The 22,741-nt window shown below is 45.8% G+C and overlaps 1 protein-coding gene across 27 annotated transcripts in view; it reads left to right on the top strand.

The window, feature by feature from the left end:
• The window catches only part of KDM5C (lysine demethylase 5C), a 49,204-nt gene extending 30,327 nt beyond the window's left edge, over window positions 1-18,877 (top strand). For 8 of the 27 annotated variants that reach the window (XM_016942999.4, XM_016942991.4, XM_016942989.4 and 5 more), the window contains 5 exons: window positions 67-204; window positions 397-996; window positions 1,284-1,362; window positions 1,499-1,698; window positions 1,803-2,977. In XM_016942999.4, the coding sequence (XP_016798488.1) occupies window positions 67-204; window positions 397-996; window positions 1,284-1,362; window positions 1,499-1,698; window positions 1,803-2,168 (1,383 nt within the window). In that variant the 3' untranslated portion in view covers window positions 2,169-2,977. Of the gene's footprint in view, window positions 1-66; window positions 205-396; window positions 997-1,283; window positions 1,363-1,498; window positions 1,699-1,802; window positions 2,978-3,512; window positions 3,667-15,327; window positions 15,801-18,519 lie in introns of those variants that run through there. The other 19 variants (XM_063804420.1, XM_016942992.4, XM_016942995.4 and 16 more) reach the window with 9 other exon arrangements.
• The last annotated feature ends 3,864 nt before the right edge of the window (window positions 18,878-22,741 follow it).

The following is a 22,741-nucleotide window of genomic DNA, read 5'->3' as shown; positions in this document are numbered from 1 at the left end:
GGGAGGGAAGGAGGCGGGGGATGTAAGGCAAGCCCAGTCATTCCCTCTCTTGTCTGCCTGCCCCAGGTTCTCTGCCCATGTGCAGATGCTGGCTCAGACAGCACCAAGCGCAGCCGGTGGATGGAGAAGGAGCTGGGGTTGTACAAATCTGACACAGAGCTGCTGGGGCTGTCTGCGCAGGACCTCAGGGACCCAGGCTCTGTGGTAAGGAGCTTAGACACAGATGGGGAGAAGGGCTTGGTGATGATAGAGTGTCTGAGCTGGGTGGCCATGAGCAGACCGCTTGTCCCCTGAGCCTCAGTTCTCCTGGTTTGGGAGTGGGGGTGTTAAGGGGGGGCCCAGAGAAGGGAAGGGGTAGGCTGCTGACTCACTTTGCTCCTGTCCTGGGTATGGCAGATCGTGGCCTTCAAGGAGGGGGAACAGAAGGAGAAGGAGGGTATCCTGCAGCTGCGTCGCACCAATTCGGCCAAGCCCAGTCCACTGGCATCATCGACCACGGCCTCCTCTACAACCTCTGTCTGTGTGTGTGGGCAGGTGCCGGCTGGGGCGGGAGCTCTGCAGTGTGACCTGTGTCAGGACTGGTTCCATGGGCGGTGTGTGTCAGTGCCTCGCCTCCTCAGCTCTCCGAGGCCCAATCCCACCTCATCCCCACTGCTGGCCTGGTGGGAATGGGACACCAAATTCCTGTGTCCACTGTGTATGCGCTCAAGGCGCCCGCGCCTGGAGACCATCCTGGCACTGCTGGTAGCCCTGCAGAGACTGCCTGTGCGGCTGCCCGAGGGCGAGGCCCTGCAGTGCCTCACAGAGAGGGCCATCAGCTGGCAAGGCCGCGCCAGGCAGGCTCTGGCCTCTGAAGATGTGACTGCTCTTTTGGGACGGCTGGCTGAGCTCCGCCAACGGCTACAGGCTGAACCTAGACCTGAGGAGCCTCCTAACTACCCTGCAGCCCCTGCTTCTGACCCCCTCAGAGAGGGCAGTGGCAAGGATATGCCTAAGGTGAGCTACTCAGCCCAGCTCTTGTCCTCAGATTCTTGTCTCCTAGCCCCTACCCCAGTTTAGGCTCGGCCCTGCCCCTTGTTCTCCAATTTTCAGTTTTCTTTGGACCAGCCTTCCTACTCTATTCTGCATCTGTCCAGATTCCTAGACTCTGCTCCCTGCTGGCAGCCTGTGTCTTCCCTCCTCCTCCAGAAGGCGGAGGGTCTCAAGTTTGGGGTTGGCGGAGGAGGAATAGGGCCTGGTTCTTCACTTCAGTTGCCCCTACCTATTCTTGCTCTCCTCCGCAGGTCCAGGGCTTACTGGAGAATGGAGACAGTGTGACCAGTCCTGAGAAGGTAGCCCCGGAGGAGGGCTCAGGTAAGAGAGGTAGGTCTAGGTGTGGTGTGGGTAGGCTGTTGACTGCACATCACCATAGTGACCCATGTAGTCCTCAGCTCTGTTGTAGTGGTGGGGATAAGACCAAGGGCAGCCTCTAATGCCGCTTGTTCCTGCAACCTCCTAGATCTGGAGCTGCTGTCCTCGCTGTTGCCACAGTTGACTGGCCCTGTGTTGGAACTGCCTGAGGCAACCCGGGCCCCCTTGGAGGAGCTCATGATGGAGGGGGACCTGCTCGAGGTGACCCTGGATGAGAACCACAGCATCTGGCAGCTGCTGCAGGCTGGACAGCCCCCAGACCTGGAGAGGATCCGCACACTTCTGGAGGTGAGGAGAGGGGTCATGGGCCGGGCCAGGAGGTCAGGCCGAGTAGGGAGCCCAGGCCTGACCACTGGCCCACAACCTGTCTTTCTGCCTGTCTGTAATCACAGCTGGAGAAGGCAGAGCGTCACGGGAGTCGGGCTCGGGGCCGGGCCCTGGAGAGGCGGCGGCGGCGGAAGGTGGATCGGGGTGGGGAGGGCGATGACCCAGCCCGAGAGGAGCTAGAGCCAAAGAGGGTACGGAGCTCAGGGCCAGAGGCTGAGGAGGTCCAGGAGGAGGAAGAGCTGGAGGAGGAGACTGGGGGTGAGGGCCCCCCTGCACCCATCCCCACCACTGGCAGCCCCAGCACCCAGGAGAACCAGAATGGCTTGGAACCGGCGGAAGGGACCACTTCAGGCCCCTCGGCCCCTTTCTCCACTCTGACTCCCCGGCTGCATCTGCCCTGCCCACAGCAGCCGCCTCAGCAACAGTTGTGACAGTGGCTGAGCCTAGCACAGACCCTGACAGAGACCCCCCTCGGCCTCAAGGATCCTCTTTCTGACCATCAAGCCTGCTTCTTGGGGGGTGGGCGGGTAGGGGGGTGGCCATCCCTGCTACCCGCCCACCCCTGAGTCCCTTGACTTTTGTATTCTGACTCCAAGGTATTGTTCAGACCTCAGCTCCTGGGGGCCGGCCCCTGGAGTCTTCCCTCCCTGGTAGCCTCTAACCAGCATTCCCAGACACCTGAGGCAGATAGATGGATGGGCTGGTGGGCAGGGGGGTGGCTGGGGCTGGGCCATCACCATTCCAGAGACAAGGCCAGTGTATATGCAAACTGGGGGACTCTCCTCCCTTCTCTCCCCAGTTCTGGTCCTGGCCAGGCCATGCTACACTAACCCCTGCCCCCACTCTCCTCCCCTCTTTTCCTTCCTTCCTACCCCCTTCTCCCTCTCCCTTCCCCTGACTGTTCCACCCAGGAGGAGGAAACTTCACATAGCCGTGCTCACAGTTTTTTATTTTAAAGGAATTTGGCTGGGGAGCTGAACAGGGCTCCCTGTGACCTGAAGAAAGCTTTTGGTGCTTGTCCTCACAACCACCTCAGTCCTCCCTCCCTGTCCTCCCCTGTCTCCTTTCCTCCTCCTGGGTTCATGTTGTAATAAAAGAAGATTGTTGGTGTGTAATTAATTTGTTCAAAAGAAAAAAAAAAGCAAAACAAGAAACTTGGTTCCAACTGAAGCCTATTTTAATTTTATTTTATTATTTTCCTCTTGTTAGAAATAAAACCCTTAGAAACATTTTTTGGAAACATGTTTCTGAAGTGCATTTCTCTTAGACGGGGAAGACAGTGCTTCCATCACCAGTCAGTGGAGCAGCTGTAGTGCTGGCAGGAGCACTAGGGCTGAAGCCAGGGAGCTCTGGGTTCTGAAATCAAGTTCCACCAGCTTCTTAACCTTGGGCAAGACATTCTGATCCTCCCCCGACTCTAACCCCAAGCCACTTTCCCTCAAGTCCAAACAGATGGGCTCGGGCCCCCTCACCCAAACTCCTACACTACAGCCTCCCCCAGTTGATGCCCTCCAGTTTATCCTCCTCAAGCTCCCAAAGGGATTTTTTTGTTAATGGCTTTATTGAGATATAATTTACATACTATAAAATTCACTTGTTTGAAATGTACAATTCAGTGATTTGGGGGGTTTCTGAAGTGTAGATCTGATTATATACTGCTTAAAACCTTCCATGATGCTTTATTGCCCTTAAGATGATACATAGAATCTCGTTCTTCCTAGAATGTTTTCCTGTCTAACCCATATACTGCATAATTCCCTGATTTTTCTCCACAGGTTATGCCCCTGATGAATGGGGACTAAAGCTCAGATGTGTGGTCATTTGCAACCCCTGAGTTCACTTTTTTAAGACAGCTTGTTGATATATAATGTACATACCATACAGTCACCCACTTAAAAGTATACAATTAAATAGCTTTTAGTATATTCAGAGTTGTGCAGCCATCATTCGAAAAAAAATTTCAGAACATTTTCATCACTGCAGAAAGAAACTCCATATCCCTTAGGCGTCCTTTACCCCTCATCCCATTTGCCTATTCTGGACATTTTACATAAATGGAATCGTATAATATGTGATCCTTTGTGTCTAGCTTCTTTCACTTAGCAAAGTGGTTTCAAGCCCAATAATGGTCCCATGGTAGTTGGAAAGATCTCCCTTCTGAGTCCCAAAGTCTTTAAGATGAGGGTGCTGGACTAAATCAGGGACCATCAACAGATTGTTTACATGTTTTTGTGGGTGTTTGCATGCATGTGTTTTTCTGACAAGAAGACTAACCAGCTTGTATCAGATTCATAAAGGGATCCTTGACCCTCCAAAGGCTAAGAACCATTCTTTGTGGTCTTGAGTGTTCTGTGTTTGGAGTCTGCCCATGATACGAGGATACAAAGGAGGAAGCAAGAGCATGGAAGCCCTAAGCCAGTCAGCTTCCTATCATGCCTGCCTCAAGGGCTTTCCGTCCTCTCAAGGGGCTGTGAGGAGGCTAAAGGCTGGGTCCTGATCCCTAGCCCAGGAGCTTAGCACACTGCCACTCTTATTTTGCTTTCTCATCTGAACGTTCATGGGTTTCATTCCCCCTTCCCAATATTTGCAGCTGATAGGAACCTAGTGGTAAATAAGAAAGCCCGCCCTCTTCTGGCAGCTTTGATTGGTGGGAAGGTCTGGCTCAGCCCTGCTTCATCTAGTCTTCCAGTTGGGACCCTAGGCTATACAAGTAAGGAGAGAGAGAGGAGTCCGTGGACAACCCTGTCGGGTCCAGTTTGACCCCAGGTCTCAGTCTAGGGGAAGAGGCTGACCTTTTGGCTGGAATTGATCATGAAAAGGGGGTTGGAGGAGCTGACAGGAGAGATGAGTGTGAGAGCTGGGATGGGCAGAAAGGGGCTCAATCTCAGCACTTAACTACCACTGCCAAGGCAGTCAGCCACAGGAAGTGTCCAGACAGGAGAGGAAGAGATGGTGCCTACAACCTGAAGCAACTCCCAGGTTAGAGAACTGCTTGGCCCAGGACGGAGGCCTCCCTGGTATAGGCCCATCCTTCACCAGTTTTCAGACAGCCTTTACCATGTTGGCACGTCTGTGTCCCATCCCTCACACACTCCTTCACAGCAGACATGCATTCCATGAACTCGGCAGGAGAGGCCCTGGCCATCATCCTGCAAGACCCAGATCAAATCTAACCTCTTCCAGAGAGCTTTCTCTGGTTCCAAATCTGCCCTCTTTCCCAGATACTCCCCTAGAAAGGGAGGGGGACTGGCTCAGGGGACACCCTCCCCCTCAGATAAGGGGCTGGGGAGAATGAGGTCAGGGAAGCAGTGGGTATCTTCTCACCTCAAAGTCATTTTCTATTATAGAGATATCACCTAGCTGCCGAGTCCTCCCAAATGTTGCCACATCCCTCAGGATGGCTCCTGAATCTGCAGGTGACAAGGGGATGGAAAGAGACATCACTTCTATTAAGGACTTTACCCAAACCCTTCAGGCCCAACTGAACCCTTCTTCCCCTTCTCCTTAGTGTCTCCACCTGTGCCTTAGCTGGTGTCTGAAACACACTAAGATTAATAGGTCTGTCTCTCCTCCCACCCCCAAGCTCTGGAGCTTCTGGAGGGAAGGCAAGGCCCAGGCCTCAGTCTGTCTCCACTTCCAGGCCCAGGGCCCGCAATCTAGTTTAGAAGGAGGTAGGAGCATCAGTTGGAGCTCCACACTGTGCATATGACTGTTTCCTTTGCATTGCAGAGTCCAGTGGTACAGGATACCACCCCTTGGGAGTGGCGCCTGGGGTCTGAGGTACATGGTCAGTGGGTCCTTGAAGGGGCAGACACTAACCATGCTTCCCAGAAGACCTGAAATTGTGATGGGAGAAGAGGGGTTAGGAAGCAGAGGAACAGGGTTCTTGCCCCTGGGCACTCACATGAAAGGAAGGGGAACAGCCCCTTGTGAACCTCCACCTGGGTGCTCAGCTCCATGTGAGGTATTTCACAAAGTCCCCAACAGACACAGGAAACAGACCCCTAGGAAAACAGGCCTCACCTAAGCATATCAGCCTGGCAGAGCTGGGATTTTCACCAAATCTCTGTGACCCTAAGGCCTGTGCTAGACAGAAGGGGTCCAAAGTAATCAGCCTGCAATCCGGAAATAGTTCACAGTGGGAGCTCAGTGTTGATCTCCGCTGTTGGTAGGTTGGGAATTCAGCAGTGCTAGGGCCACAGTGGCCTTGGTAGGTTGGAAGTTCATATTGCCGAGGTACATAACCTCCACGCCTATCTCTATTGGTTATATATTTGCTACATAACAAATTACCTCAAAAACAGTGGCTTAAAACAACATTTTATCTCACAGTCCCTGTGGTTAGGAATCTGGGCACAACTTAGCTGAGTTTCTATTTCAGGGTCTCACAGCCAGCAAGGTGTGAGCTGGGGCTACAGTCATCTCAAGGCTTGACTGGGGAAAGATCTGCTTTCAAGCTGACTCGTGGCTGTTGGCATATTCAGTCTTGCTGGCTGTTGGCTGGGGGTCACTCTCAGGTTCCTTGCCATGTGCACCCTTTCATAGGGTGGCTCACAATATGGCAGCTTGCTTCATCACAGCAAACAAGTAAGATGAGCTAGAGATAGAAGGAGAGTGCCCACATGCCAGACAGAACTCATAGTCTTTATAACTTAATTTCAGATGTGACATCCCATCACTTTTGCAATATTCTATTCGTTAGAAGTAAGTCAGTTACTGCCGGGCACAGTGGCTCACACCTGTAATCCCAGCACTTTGGGAAGCTGAGACGGGCGGATCACCTGAGGTCAGGAGTTCGAGACCAACCTGACCAACATGGAGAAACCCCATCTCTACTAAAAGTACAAAATTAGCTGGGTGTCGTCGCGGGTGCCTGTAATTCCAGCTACTCAGGAGGCTGAGGCAGGAGAATTGCTTGAACCCGGGAGGCAGAGGTTGCGGTGAGCCAAGATCGCGCCATTGCACTCCAGTCTGGGCAACAAGTGCAAACTCCGTCTCAAAAAAAAAAAAAAAAAAAGTAGGTCAGTTACTAGGTCCAGGCCACACTCAATGGGAGGGGATTACACAAAGGTGTGAATACCAGGAGGCGGGGGGTCATTGGGGGTCATCTTGGAGACTGACAACTATAGTTTTTCCACTGGTGCTGGTGATTCATGTTGCTTCCTCATGCAATATACATTCACCACTTCCCAAAGTCTCTCAAAGTCTCATCCAGTTACAGCATTGCCCCAAAATCCAGAACATCTAAATCAGGTCCATATATGAAAGAGGCTGAGTATGGCTTCTTAACTACTATTTTTCTCCATCTTTAGATTTGTGAGACAATTGTTTTTTTGTAAAAAATTATTTTTTGGCCGGGTGCAGTGGCTCACGTCTGTAATCCCAGCACTTTGGGAGGCCGAGGCGGGCGAATCATGTGGTCAGGAGATCGAGACCATCCTGGCTAACACGGTGAAACCCCGTCTCTACTAAAAATACAAAAAATTAGCCGGGAGTGGTGGTGGGCGCCTGGAGGCTGAGGCAGGAGAATCTCTTGAACCTGGGAGACGGAGTTTGCAGTGAGCCGAGATCACGCCACCGCACTCCAGCCTGGGCTACAGAGCGAGACTCCGTCTCAAAAAAAAAAAAGAAAATTATTTTTTATTTTTATTTTGTTATAGAGACGAGATCTTACTATATTGCCCAGACTGTTCTCAAACTCCTGGGCTCAAACAGTCCTTCCACCTTGGCCTCCCAAAGTGCTGGGATTACAGGCATGAGCCACCGTGCCTGGCTGATTTGTGAGACTTAAGAGGCAAGTTATCTGTCCCCAACACACCCTAGGTACAATGGTGGGGTAGCCATAGGACAACTACTACAGACATTCTGGTTCAAAAAGAGGGGAAATGGGAGACATAAAGGAGTTACTGGTCTATAACTAACAACTCTGAAATCCAGCTGGGAAAATGGAAGTTTCTTGATGAGATGTCAAGGCCTGGGAATAATATTCTAAGGCTCTGCCCTCTGATCTCTTGGTTTTACCCTCTGTGCCTTCCTTTTTCATGAAAGGCAGCAAATGTTTGCAGCTGAACAGTTTTCCCAGTTTGCTTCCTGCCAGTAGAATTTTGGGGGTCCAGTGGCTTTTTTTCATTTTGTCCTGTCTGTAATCAGCTGCCACCAAGAAATAGTTCCACAGGGGGGCTTGGGTTACTGTTCTGTTGGCAGGTTGGGCACTCAGCAGTGGCTTATAGCCAGATTGGTCTTGGTGGAAGTCCATATTGTGGAGTCCATGCATAACCTCCATGCCTGCCACCATGGCCATTTTGTTCAGGAATCCATTGGGCAAAGAAAAGGGTGACAGATAAGAGGCTGACTGACATCACAGAACAGGACACCTACCTGTCTACTTGATTGAGCTCCTCTTCTGCAGTGGACTCTCTCTGGTGCTTATTTATGTGGGACGTGAATATCTCTGCCCATTCCAAGAGGGACAGCCATATGCTCTTCCTCAGACCTTGTCAATAATATTTCAGTCCTGTTATTTCCAAGTCCTTCACCATTTAGCCGAATCATTAACAACTACTCATGAAACAGTGGAAACCTATCTATACCTCTGACCAGCTATGTGACCAGGCAGTTGTTCTACTGGGAGAATTTCCCTTCTCACTGTCCTTCAGGATCAACCCTAAGTAGGGCTGTAACACTACAGCTAGCTACTTCAGCAGGGCCAGTATATCATGCAGGGCTATGTATAAACCAAGCTGGAATAGAATATTGTATCCCTTAGTCACCTGGTCACAGGGAATTCCCCATGAGGCTTCAGGTGTGGGTGAGAGAGGGATGGCAGTACAGCAGTTGGGAGTATGATTCACTTGCTCAGGCAGCTTATTCATCATCTAGGCCTGCTTGTATAACTCTATTCTATTCGGTGGTGGAGTGCTACTGCACATAGATACCTTCATGGCTTGATGAGACAGTTAACACACAACTCACCATGGGGAGCTCAGCTTGCCTGGGTCACTTGGAGTCCTATGCTCAGCCATTCATTCACAAAATAGGCCCACTTTTCCATTTTTATTTTTCTCTGCTCCTGGGACTTCTGTTATCACGATATTGCCACCTCCAATTTTATCCCCCATTTCTTGAGTCTTTAACTTGCTCTTCAGCTGTAGTCCTCCTCCCTTTTATGCCATCTATACTGTGTAGATTCGAATAGTATATCCAAGAACTGGAGAAATCACCACAGGATTTCTTCTGGGCCCAGTGTAAGAAAGACTCAGATCAAAACTTCATGTATAACCCTATCCCACTCTGACTGATGGGCTGCAGTGGCAATCTGGATCACCAGAGATTAACATTAATTCAGAACCAATATCCAGTCTATTTCAAAGGCCTGGATATTTCCCTGTCCCCAGTGTACAATGACTGTGGCTGCAGGTCTCTGTGAGGAAAGCAAGGAGGGAGATTTTGCCATACACACTTGTGAAAAGTGTAGCAAGGTCCTTCTTCAGATGGACCCTCCCCTTCATTCAAGGGGCTCTGGTCTACGAACTGGGGAAGAGGCTGGGATGCCACATTTTTGAGGACAAGATCAGGCCTCCATTTTCCAGAGTAGAAGATTATTGGGGTTATATAACAACTAGGACTTTATCAGGCTACCTATTTTGGTCCTAGGGAAACTATCCTTAATTATCCACTGTTATACAAACCTCCACGGGTCAAACCTGATTATTGCTATGGCTGTGCTATCCATTATAAGAACGAGACCCAACTTCTCTTTGGAGATGAACCTGTCACCTCCATTGAAATCAGGGAGCCCATTCATGATTTCTCACCATGACCCTCACCTGCAGAAATAAATCACTGCAATGCTTTGTAATACTGGTACTCATTCATGTACTAGTTAAGGTAAAGCTGGCTCCTGGGACAGAAAAAAATTTTCTGAGATTTAAGACAAGTTTACTTCTTGCTTCTGTAGTATTCCAAAACAGGTGTTAATAATTGAGTTTCCCTCTTCTAAGTGATGATTCAGAGGCTTAGGCACTTTCTGTCTAGAAGGTCTGCCATCTTCAAAACATGGTCATCATTGTATTTATTGTCATCTCCATCCTAAATAGCCAGAAGAGGAAAAGACCATGTGGGAGGTTTCTATGAGCCGGATGTAGCACACATCACTTCTCATATTCCATTAGCCAGAACTCAGACAATGGGCATACCCAACTGTAAGGGACACTGACAAATGTAGTCTAAATCTGTCCCTAGGAGGAAGAGGAAACAAGTTTAATGACCACTTAGCTAGTCTCTACCACAGTGTATTTCTCAAAGTCCTGTGAAAGGAATGTCAATGTCCACATAGTCAAAAGGGTGAGTTGAATGTGTTACATATGACTAATCGATTCCAACATTCTTATTGCCCTAAACGATGGATTCCCCTGCCTACACTGTACCATGGAATTTCTGGCATCTTAACCTCATTTAACACAAGCTACTATTGAGTAGAGGTTTTGGTCAATCAATAGAACAATTTTTAGAAATACTCCTAGCTGCTTCAACTAACAAAGTACATCCAGGATTGCTGATGAGTGTACCCATACTGAAAAGTTTGGCCCTACCCAAACCAGATAAAGACATCACAAGAAAATAAAATTACAGACAAATATCCTTTATGAATATAGATGCAAAATCCCCAACAAAATACTAGCAAATTAAATCCAACAGCATATTAAAAGTAGGATACGTCTTGGCCAAGTGGGATTTATCTTAGGAATGCAAGAATGGTTCAACATAAGAAAATCGATCAAGGTAATAACATCACATTAATAGAACAAAGGAAAAGAAACACATGATCATCTCACTTGATGCAGAAAAGGCATTTCAGGCTGGGTGTGGTAGCCAACACTTATAATCCCAGCACTTTGGGAGGCTGAGGTGGGAGGACTGCTTGAAGCCAGGAGTTCGAGACCAGCTTAGGCAACATAGCAAGACCCCATCTCTACAAAAAAATTTTAAAAATTAGCTGGGCATGGTGATGTGTGTCTGTACTCCCAGCTACATGGGAGGCTGAGGAAGGAGGCTCCCTTGAGTCCAGGAGTTTGAGGCTGTAGTGAGCTATGATCATGCCACTGCATTCCAGCCTAGGTGACAGAATGAGACCTCATCTCTCTTAAAAAAATAAAAAAGGCATACAGCTAATAAATTCAGCAAAGTTGCAAGGTGCAAGATCAACACAAAAAAGCAGTGTGCTTTTACACACTAGCAATGAGCAATCCAAAATGAAGTTAAGAAAACAATTCAATTTACAATAGCATCTAAAAGAATAAAATATCTAGGAATAAATTTAATCAAGGAGGAGAGAGACTTGTATATTGAAAACCATGAAACATTGGTGAAAGAAATTAAAGATCTAAAGAAATGGAAAGGCATCTCATGTTCATAGATTGGAAGACTTAATACTGATAAGATGTTGATACTAGCCAAAGTGATCTACAGATTCAACACAGTCCTTATGAAAATTCCAACAGCTTTTTTGCAGAAATGAAAAAGCTAGCGGGGTGCGGTTGCTTATGCCTGTAATCCCAGCACTTTGGGAGGCTGAGGCGGGCAGATCACGAGGTCAGGAGTTCGAGGCCAGCCTGGCCAACATGGTGAAACCCCCGTATCTACTAAAAATAATTTTAAAAAATTATCCGGGCATGGTAATCCATGCCTGTAATCCCAGCTACTCGGGAGGCTGAGGCAGAAGAATTGCTTGAACCTGGGAGGCGGAGGTTGCAGTGAGCTGAGATCGCGCCACTGCACTCCAGCCTGGGTGACAGAGCGAGACTCCGTCTCAAAAAAAAAAAAGAAAAAAAAAAAGAAATGAAAAAGCTGATCCTCAAATTCATATGGAATTACAAGGGGCCGTGAATAGCCAAAACAATCTTAGAAAAAAAAGAACAAAGTCAAATGGCCAATTTTTTTTTTTCAAGACACAGTCTTGCTCTGTTGCCCAGGCTGGAGTGCAGTGGCGTAATCTTGGCTCACTGCAGTTTGAGGCTCACTGCAGCCTCAAACTCCTGGGCTCAAATGATCCTCCTACCTCAGCATCCCAAGTAGGTGGGATTTAAAAGGCATGTGCCAATACACCCAGCTAATTTTTTTTTTTTTTTTTTTTTTTTTTGTAGAGACAGGGTCTCACTCTGTTGCCCAGACTGGCCTCAAACTCCTGGGCTCGAGCAGTCCTCCCACCTCAGCCTCCCAAAAATGTTGGGATTACAGGTGTGAGCCACTGTGCCCAGCCACCAATTGATGTTTTACAAGAGTGCCAAGTCCATTCAATGGGGGGAGAGATTAGTCTCTTCAACAGATGGTGCTGGGACAACTGGATTTTCACATGCAAAAGTATGAAGTTGGATGCCTAATTCACACCAGATACCATTAACTCAAAATGGATTAATGACCTAAATTTAAGTCCTAAAACCATAAAACTGGAGGAAAACATAGGAGTTAATGTTCATGACCTTGGATGTGGCAACAGTCTCAGGTGTGACACTACAAGCATGAGCAACAACAGAAAAAACAGATAAATTGGACTTCATCAGAATTAAAAATTTTGTGCATCAAAGGACATCAAGAAAGTGAAAAGACAGCCTACAGAATAAGATAACATATTTGCAGTCATATATCTGATAAGGATTTACTATCCAGAATATACAAACAACTCCTACAACTCAACAACAAAAAGACAAGCAATTCAATTTAAAAATGGGCAAAGGAGGCCAGGCGCAGTGGCTCACGCCTGTAATCCCAGCACTCTGAGAGGCCGAGGTGGGCGGGTCACCTGAGGTCAGGAGTTCGAGGCCATCCTGGCCAACATGGTGAAACCCATCTCTACCAAAAATACAAAAATTAGCTGGGCGTGGTGGCATGTGCCTGTAATCCCAGCTACTTGGGAGGCTGAGGCAGGAGAATCACTTGAACCTGGGAGGTGGCAGCTACAGTGAGCCTTTCCAGAAATTTTTATGTTATATATAGTTTACCACAATGAAAAAGTTTGGCCCAGCCAGGCGCGGTGGCTCACACCTGTAATCCCAGCACTTTGGGAGGCTAAGGTGGGTGGATCACCTGAGGTCGGGAGTTCGAGACCAGCCTGACCAACGTGGAGAAACCCGTCTCTACTAAAAATACAAAATTAGCCAGGCCTGGCGGTGGATGCCTGTAATCCCAGCTACTCGGGAGGCTGAGGCAGGAGAATCACTTGAAATCGGGAGGCGGAGGTTGTGGTGAGCCGAGATCAAGCCATTGCACTCCAGCCTGGGCAACAAGAGCGAAAATCCGTATCAAAAAAAAAAAAAAAAACAAAACAAAAAAGGATGGCTCACGCCTGTAATCCCAGCACTTTGGGAGGCTGAGGCGGGCTAATCACGAGGTCAGGAGAGCGAGACCGTCCTGGCTAACACAGTGAAACCCTGTCTCTACTAAAAATACAAAAAATTAGCCAGGTGTGGTGGTGGGCGCCTGTAGTCCCAGCTACTCGGGAGGCTGAGGCAGGAGAATGGCGTGAACCCAGGAGGCGGAGCTTGCAGTGAGCTGAGATCGCTCCACTGCACTCCAGCCTGGGAGACAGAGCGAGACTCCGTCTCAAAAAAAAAAAAAGTTTGGCCCAATCAAAAATTACACTTCTTTTCCCGATCTATCATCCATAGAATCAGTTCTCACATATTATGGAGGTTTCTTTTTTTCTTTTTCTTTTTCTTTCTTTTTTTTTTTTTTTTTTTTTTGAGACATGGTCTCACTCTGTCACCCATATTATGAAGGTTTCTGCCGGTATAAATTAGCTAAATCTTATCATTTGTGTGTGTGTGCTTTCTCCTCATAGGTTTGACTTTACTTCCTGGGACATACAGGAATCTGAATTCAGTAATGGGTCTGGAGGCAGCAAGAGATGATACGGGTGGATCTTGAAAAGATTAGCCTAACAGTGAGAGGGTCCCCAAGTCAGGCAGGACCAGCCCCATAGACTGAGGAAGAAGGGCTGCTTCTGCTGCCAGGGGAAACTCAGTGAGGGTTGGGGTTTAGGGTGCTCAGATCTATCCAAATCAATCCTGATGTTCCTATTCCTAGTCTCAAGGTCCCATTGTTCCCTAATCAGTAGCCATGTTTTTGCATATGAGACCTGGAGATCCTATGAATTCAACCTGCGTTGTAATTCAGCAACCTGCAGGATTTGGTTTTATGTCTGATTTCAGGCTGCATCAGTCCTGTGCCTGGAAGAGATAAAAAGATTACTTAAAAACAAAAAACAAACAAACAAACAAAACATATATATATAAATATAGGCTAGGCGTGGTGGCTCACACCTCTAATCCCAGCACTTTGGAAGGCCGAGGTGGGCGGATCACTTGAGGCCAGGAGTTCAACACCAGTCTGGCCCACATGTTGAAACCCCTCCTCTACTAAAAATACAAAAATTTCCGAGGCGGGCGGATCACGAGGTCAGGAGATCGAGACCATCCTGGCTAACATGGTGAAACCCCGTCTCTACTGAAAATACAAAAAATTAGCCGGGCGAGGTGGCGGGCGCCTGAAGTCCCAGCTACTTGGGAGGCTGAGGCAGGAGAATGGGGTGAACCCCTGGGGGGCGGAGCCTGCAGCGAGCCGAGATCGCGCCACTGCACTCCAGCCTGGGCGACAGCGAGACTCCATCTCAAAAAAAAAAAAAAAAAAAAAAAAAAATTAGCTGGGTGTGGTGGTGGTAATCCCAGCTACTCGGGTGGCTGAGGCAAGATAATCGCTTGAACCCCGGAGGCAGAGTTTGCAGTGAGCCGAAATCACACCACTGCCCTTAAGCCTGGGTGACAGAATGAGACTCTATTTCTTTGAGCAGTTTTAGGTCCACAGCAAAATTGAGTGGAAAGTATGTATCCCATATACCCCCTGCTCCTACACAGGCACAGCTTCCCCCACTATCAACATCCCCAGCATTGTGGTACATTCGTTATAGTCAATACACTGGCACATAATTGGTCAAGTACATAGCTTACATTAAGGTTCACTCTTGGTGTTGTACACTCTATGGGCTTTGACAAATGTATAATGACATGTATCCACCATTATAGTATCATACAGAGTAGTTTCATTGCCCTAAAAATCCTCTGTGTTCCACCTATTCATACTTCCCTCCCATAACTCCTAGCAACCTCTGATTTTTTTTTACTGTCTCCATAGTTTTACCTATTCCAGAATGTTATTATTTAGGAATCATATAGTATATAGCCTTTTCAGATTGCCTTCTTTCACTTATTAATATGCATTTAAGATTCTTCCATGTCTCTTGGTGGCTTGATAGCTCATTTATCTTTATTGCTGAATAACATTCTGTTGTCTGGATGTACCACATTTTATCTATTTACTTACTGAAGGGCATCTTGGTTGCTTCCAAGTTTGGGCAGTTGTGAATAAATCGGCTATAAATATCCATTGCAGGTTTTTATGTAGTTGTAAATTTTCAAATCACTTGGGCAAATACAAAAGAGTGTGATTGCTGAATGGTAAGGTAAGAATATGTTTAGTTTTGTAAGAACCTACCAAACTGTCTTCCAAAGTGGCTGAACCATTTTGCATTCCCATCAGCAATGAATGAGAGTTCCCGTTGCTCCATATCCTCATCAGCATTTGGTATTGTCGGTGTCCTGGATTTTGGCCATACTAATAGGTATGTGGTGGTATCTCCCTGTATTAATTTGCAAATCCTAATGACATATGATGTGGAGCATCTTTTAACATGCTTATTTGCCATCTGTATATCTTTTTTGGTGAGGTGTCTGTTCAGGTCTTTTCCCTTTTTCTTTTTATGAGGTGGGGTATTGCTGTGTTGCCCAGGCTCATCTCAAACTCCTCAGTCAAATGATCCTCCTGCCTCAGCCCTCAAGTAGCTGGGACTACATGCATGTGCCACCATGCCAGGCTTCTTTTGCCTGTTTTTAAATCGGGATGTTCCTTTTCTTATTGTTGAGTTTTAAGAGTTATTTATGTGTCTTAAAGATCCTTTATCAGATATGTCTTTTGCAAATACTTTATACCAGTCTATAGTTTGTTTTCTCATTCTCTTGACAGTGTCTTGTTTTTTTTTTGGAGAGGGAGTCTCTCTCTGTCACCTAGGCTGGAGTGCAATGGCACGATCTCGGCTCACTGCAGCTAATTTTTGAATTTTTTTTTTTTTTGAGATGGAGTTCTGCTCTTGTCACCCAGACTGGAGTGCAATGGCACGATCTTGGCTCACTGCAACCTCCGCCTCCAGGATTAAAGCAATTCTCCTGCCTCAGCCCCCCAAGTAGATGGGACTATAGGCACCTGCCACCATGCCCGGCTAATTTTTGTATTTTGGTAGAGACAAGGTTTCACCGTGTTGGCCAGGCTGGCCTTGAACTCCTGACCTCGGGTGATCCACCCACCTCAGCCTTACAAAGTGCTGGGATTACAGGCGTGAGCCACCACCCCCGGATTTAATTTTTGTGTTTTTAGTAGAGATGGGGTTTCACCATGTTGGCCAGGCTGGTCTCAAACTCCTGACCTCAGCTGATCCACTCACCTCAGCCACCCAAAGTGCTGGGATTACAGGATGAGCCATCGCACCCGGGTGACAGTATCTTTTGCAGAGCAGAAGTTTTTAATCTGAATGAAGTCAAGCTTATCAATCATTTCTTTCATGGATCATGCCTTTGGCGTTGTACCTAAAAAGTTATTGCCATACCCAAGGGCACTTACATGTTCTCCTATGTTATCTTCTAGGGGTTTTATAGTTTTGCATTTTACATTTAGGTGTATGATCCACTTTGAGTTAATTTTTTGAAGGGTGTAAAGGAGATTTCTTTTTTGAGGGCAGTGAAAGAAGCTCCCCAGTGTCTGACCATGCCTTGAACTAAAAGTTTACAACCATGATCTTGCCTTTTAAAAAGTTTTTTCTTAATTATGTCAGCAATATGTATTTATTGTTGTTCATAAATGGTCAAAATATGCTACCTATTATTAGACTAAAACAAGGTATAACTTCTCAAATACAGCATCACATAGAGACAAAGAATGAAAAGGCCAGTCATGTGTATACTTTAAAACACCCATATATACACATATACCCTCATGTCCAATACAGGCAAATGTTCTCCATTTAAAAGTTCCCAATTTAACTTTGCTTTGAAAGCAGAAAACATTGAGTTGCAGAGGTTCTAAGATATAGACATATTGAACACATTTCAGGCATTTAAAAAATGCACTGAAATAGCAAGAATAAACTTCTTTTCTGGCCAGGCATGGTGGCTTAGGCCTATAATCCCAACACTTTCGGAGGCTGAGGCAGGAGAATCACTTGAGCCCAGGAGTTCAAGCCAGCCTGGACAACATAGTGAGACCCTGTCTCAACAAAAAATAAAATATTGGCTGAGCAGAGTAGCGTGCACCTATAGTCCCAGCTACTGTGGAGGCTGAGGTGGGAGGATTGCTTGAGCCCGGGAGGTGGAGACTGCAGTGAGCCGTGATCACGCCACTGTACTCCAGCCTTGGTGACAGAGTGAGACCCTGAAAATAAAGGGTTTTTTTCTTCAAACATTTTGATCTGAGCCAAAGCAAAGAGTACATTAGAACAGACCAGAAAGACGTGTACAAGTAGACCTGTTTCCTTCTCAAACATTTAACAATTTACTTATTAAACATTAAGCTGAGTCAGTTTAAATCAAATGATATAACTGATTATTACTCCAAACAGGAATCTGTTGTTTCTTAGTGTCTGTAGGTAGAAGTTTCACAGATGCAAGGACATTATTTACCTGAAGGATCATTCCTGTTACAATTAGAGGGCATTCATACAAACATTGTTTCCTGTTTTATTTGCCTTTTAAAATTGTGAAACATGACATGAAGACATTTCCTTATGTAATTACAAAACGATTAGTACACCTAACACAATTCACAATCATTCCTTACTGTCATCATAGTCAAATGAATGTCATTATATTCAGATGTTCCCAATTTAACTAAAAACATATTTTGAAAAATTATTTACAAATAAAAAACATTTTTTTAAAAATGCAGGGTCTTGTTCTGTCATCCAGGCTGGAGTGCAGCACAATCATAGCTCAAACTGTAACCTCAAACTTCTGGGCTCCAGTGATCCTCCAGCTTCAGCCTCCCGAGTAGCTGGGCCTACAGGCATACACCACCACACCTGGCTAATTTTTATTTTTTTCAAAGCAGGAGTGAAAGTTTATTTAAAAGCTTTAGAACAGTAAGGAAAGGAAAGAAAAGAAGGAAAGTACAACTTGGAAGAGGGCTAAGTGGGTGACTTGAGAAACCAAGTGCACCTAATTTGAATTTTTTTTGTAGAGATAGAGTTTTGCTCTGTTGCCCAGTCTGGTCTCTAACTTCCAGCCTCAAGTGATCCTTCCATCTTGGCCTCACAAAGTGCTGGGATTACAGGTGTGAGCCACCACACCCGACCAAAATATATCTTTTAATAGTTAGATTGTTTGATTCAGGATCCAAACATTGACTTTTATGGTCACCACTTCCTTACTTTTCTTTAACATTTTACCACTTAAGCATGACTTCCTATTTGTGTAGTTTAGTTTTGCCTGTTTTTATTAACATCATAGAGTCGTACAGTATGTATTCTCTTGTGTTTGGTTTCTTTCATTCAACATTATGCTTTTAAGATTGATCCACGTTTTAACATATAGCTGTGCTTTATCTTCTTGCCTGTATAGTATTGAAATCAACCCAGTTTTTGCACTAAACTGAAAATTGAGAAACTTATATTTGTTTTTATCTGAGTTCCTTTCTCAGGAAACCAACCATCAGGCCTCCCAGAGAGAATCGAGGAACTGAAATCTCCCATATCACCACATCCAGACAATGAGACATGGCTGCTGCCTGTTGACAAACTCCTCTTCTTTATACCTCCCGAATTTCTGTTTTCCTGCATATGGTTACGGTGAGACACCAGACCCCTCATCCAACCACCTGCTGCCCGTTGACCAACTCCTCTTCCTTACTCCTCCCTAATTCTTGTTTTACGTTCCTTCCCTACTATATAAACCCCTAACTTTAGTCAATTGGAGAGATGGATTTGAGACTGGTCTCCCATCTCCTGGCTGACATTACTGGCATTAAAGCTGTTCTTCCCTGGCAATATTCATCTCAGTGATTGGCTTTCTGTGCAGCAAGCAACCAGACCTAGGCTGAACCCCTGGTGTTCGGCAACAGTATTTCATTTTATGAATCTACCATAATCTGTCAACTCTACTTTTGAAAGGCATTTGGAACATTCTGATATTTAACTGTATAAACAATGCTGCAAGAACATTTTTGTACATATTTCCTGGTATACATAAGCAGACTTTTTTTTGTTTTGTTTTAAGACAGAGTCTTGCTCTGTCGCCCAGGCTGGAGTACAGTGGTGCAATCTCAGCTCACTGCAACCTCCACCTCCCAGGTTCAAGCCATTCTCCTGCCTCAGCCTCCCAAGTAGCTGGGACTACAGGTGTGCACCACCACACCCAGCTAATTTTTGTATTTGTAGTAGAGATGGGGTTTCACCATGTTGACCAGGCTGGTCTCGAACTCCTGACCTCAAGTGATTTGCCCACCTTGGCCTCCCAAAGTGCTGGGATTACAGGCCTGAGCCACCGCACCCGGCCCTAAGCATACATTTCTGTAGGGTGTATGACTTATTGGGACAAAAGGTATGCACATCTTTAACTTTTCTAGCTAGTGTCAAACTTTCCTGAAGTAGTTTTACTAATGTATATTCCAACCAGCAGAGTATGAAAGGTCCTATTATTCCACATATTTCCCAACCCTTGGAACAGTCAATTTTAAATTTTTGCCAAGCTGAGGATTGTAAAATGGTATCTCATGTGTGTTAAACAGGCATTTTCCTGATAATTAATGAAGTTGAGCACCTTTAATATTTTTTTCTTTTTAGAGACAGGGTCTCGCTCTGTTGCCCAGGCTGGAGTGCAGTAGCATGATCATAGCTCACTGCAGCCTCGAACTACAGGGCTGGGCTCAAGCAGTCCTCCTGCCTCAGGCTCCTAAGCAGCTGGGACTACAGGCATGCCACCATCATGCCTGGATATTAAAAAAAAAATCTGTAGAGATGGTCTCACTATGTTGCCCAGGCTGGTCTTCAACTCCTGGTCTCAACTGATCCTCCCACCTGGGCTTCCCAAGTTGCTGGGATTGCAGGCATGAGCCAGCACACCAGGCCTACCTTTTCATATTTTTTACTGGCCATTCAAGTACTCTCTTGTAAAACTGTTCAACTCTTTCACATATTTTTCTATTGATTATCTATCTTTCTCTTGTTGAATTGTAGAACTTCATCTTACGATCTGGATATGGAATCTGATTTTAAGTGATGCAAACAAATTTTCCCATTTTGTGGTTTTCCTTTGTACCATTTATGGTGTCTCTGGGTGAAGAAGTTATTATTTTTGACGGAGTCAATTTTATCAGTCCTTTCTTTTCATGGTTTGTACTTTTGGTGTCTTGTTTAAGAAATCTTTTACCATCCCAGGCCCAGCGCGGTGGCTCATGCCTGTAATCCCAAGACTTTGGGAGGCCAAGGTGGGAGGATCACTTGAGGCCAGGAGTTTGAGACCAGCCTGGGCAATGTAGCAAGACCCCCCATCTCTATTTTTTAAAAAAGAAATACTTTACTATTCTAATGTCAAGAATATACCCCATTTGTTACTTTCTTTGCTTTTCACACTTACGTCTATAATCTACCTGGGAATTATTTGAGTTTTAAAAAATATATAATGTGACGTAAATACCCAATTTAGCTTTAGTTTTTTTTTTTTTTTTTTTTTAACTGGGCACCCAATTGTCCCAGCACCATTTGTTGAAAAGACTGCCCTGCTCCCATGGCCCTACAGAGACACATTTTTGATAAATCAAGTATGCGAATATGCATGGATTCATCCTTCTTTCATTTTTTCTTTTTTTTTTGATGGAGTCTCGCTCTGTCACCCAGGCTGGAGTGCAGTGGCACAATCTCAGCTCACTGCAACCTCCGCCTCCCGGGTTCAAGCAATTCTCCTGCCCCAGCCTCCCAAGTAGCTGGGATTACAGGCACCTGCCATCACACCTGGCTAATTTTTGTATTTTTAGTACAGTCGGATTAGTAGAGTCGGAGTTTCACCATGTTTGCCAGGCTGGTCTCGAACTCCTGACCTCAAGTCATCCTCCTGCCTTGGCCTCCTAAAGTGCTGGGATTACAGGTGTGAGCCACCATGCCCGGCTGCCAGTACTACACACTTAATTACTATAGCTTTATTTTTTTAAAAAACCCTTAACATCTGAGAGATCAAGTCCTCCATCATAGTTCTTCTTCAGGAGTCATGGCTATTCTTAACTTTTTCATTTCTATTAATATATACATTTTAGAATCAGTCAAGTTCCACCAAAAGAAACAAACCAACCAACCCACCCATCAGGGTTTAATTGGAATCACATTGAATCTGTAGAGCTACTTGGGGAGAACTGGCATTCTTGTAATACTGAGTTCAGCAGCTTATGCATGTGAATATGGTATCTCACTTCATTTATTTACATCTTTTTTTTTTTTTTTGAGACAGAGTCTCACTCTGTCACCCAGGCTGGAGTGCAGTGGTGTGATCATGTCTCACTGCAGCCTTGACCTCCCAGGCTCAAGTGATCCCACCTCAGCCTCCCAAGTAGCTGGGACTATAGGTGCGTGACACCACACCCAGCTAATTAAAAAAAAAAATTTGTAGAGACAAGGTCTCACTCTGTTGCCGAGGCTAATGTTGAACTCCTGGGCTCAAGTGATCCTCCCGCGTTGGCCTCCCAAAGTGCTGGGATTACAGGCGTTATTTACTCTTTTTTTTTTTTCTTTTTCTTTTTTTGAGACAGTGTCTTACTCTGTCACCTAGGTTAGAGTGCAATAGTGCGATCTTAGCTCACTACAACCTCCGCCTCCCAGGCTCAAGTGATCCTCCTGCCACAGCTTCCCAAGTAGTTGGGACTACAAGCATACACCACCATACCTGGCTAATTTTTGTATTTTTTGCAGAGACAGGGCTTCGCCATGTTGCCCAGGGTGGTCTTTTTTTTTTTTTTTTTGAGATGAAGTTTCACTCTTGTCGCCCAGGATGGAGTGCAATGGCTCGATCCTGGCTCACTGCAACCTCTGCCTCCCGGATTCAAGTGATTCTTTTCTCTCAGCCTCCCGAGTAGCTGGGATTATAGGTGCACACCACCACGCCCAACTAATTTTTGTATTTTTAGTAGAGACGGGGTTTCACCATGTTGGCCAGGCTGGTCTCAAACTCCTGACCTCAGGTGATCCTCCTGCCTCGGCCTCCCAAATTACTGGGATTACAGGAGTGAGCCACCATGCCCGGCATCGGTCATCTTCCTTAATCTCTCTTTTGCAAGTGCTATAGTTTTCTCCAGAAAGGATTTACACATTGTCTGTTAGATTTATTCCTGGGATTTCTAGGTAAGTGATTTTTTAATGCTATTTAAATAATTTAATTTTTTGTTTTTCAGCTGTATTTGTTTTTATATAGAAATACAATAGAATTTCGTAAGCTGATTTTGTATTTCGTAAGCTGATTTTGTATTCAGCAAACTTTATTCCTGGGATATTTACCTCCATTCTTCAAATATTTTCTTTATTTATTTATGATTATACTCTAAGGCTATTATCAAAATGTGGACACTTCTCCATTTCTCTTGTTTTTTAAATTATTGTTTTCTATATTTTTATTCTTTCCTGCTGCTTTCTGGGAGAGGTCCTCAATCTGATCTCCCAATTCACTTATTCATTCTTCATCTGTGGTCAACCTGCTATTTGTCCCATCTATTGTGTTCTTTCAACTATATATTTTTCATAGCTAATATTTTCACTTTTCTGTGTCTGAAGGAAAGTGAGGGAAGACCCCACAGAAGGTGGTGATGAACTGTCTGGAGAGATGAGTAGGGGTTTCTCAGGTTGTGAGAAGGAGGAGAATCCACCTCAGCA

The sequence above is a fragment of the Pan troglodytes genome, chromosome X (assembly GCF_028858775.2).
Source record: "Pan troglodytes isolate AG18354 chromosome X, NHGRI_mPanTro3-v2.0_pri, whole genome shotgun sequence".
Classification (NCBI taxonomy): domain Eukaryota; kingdom Metazoa; phylum Chordata; class Mammalia; order Primates; family Hominidae; genus Pan; species Pan troglodytes.
This window is presented reverse-complemented; position numbering and strand designations above follow the sequence as displayed.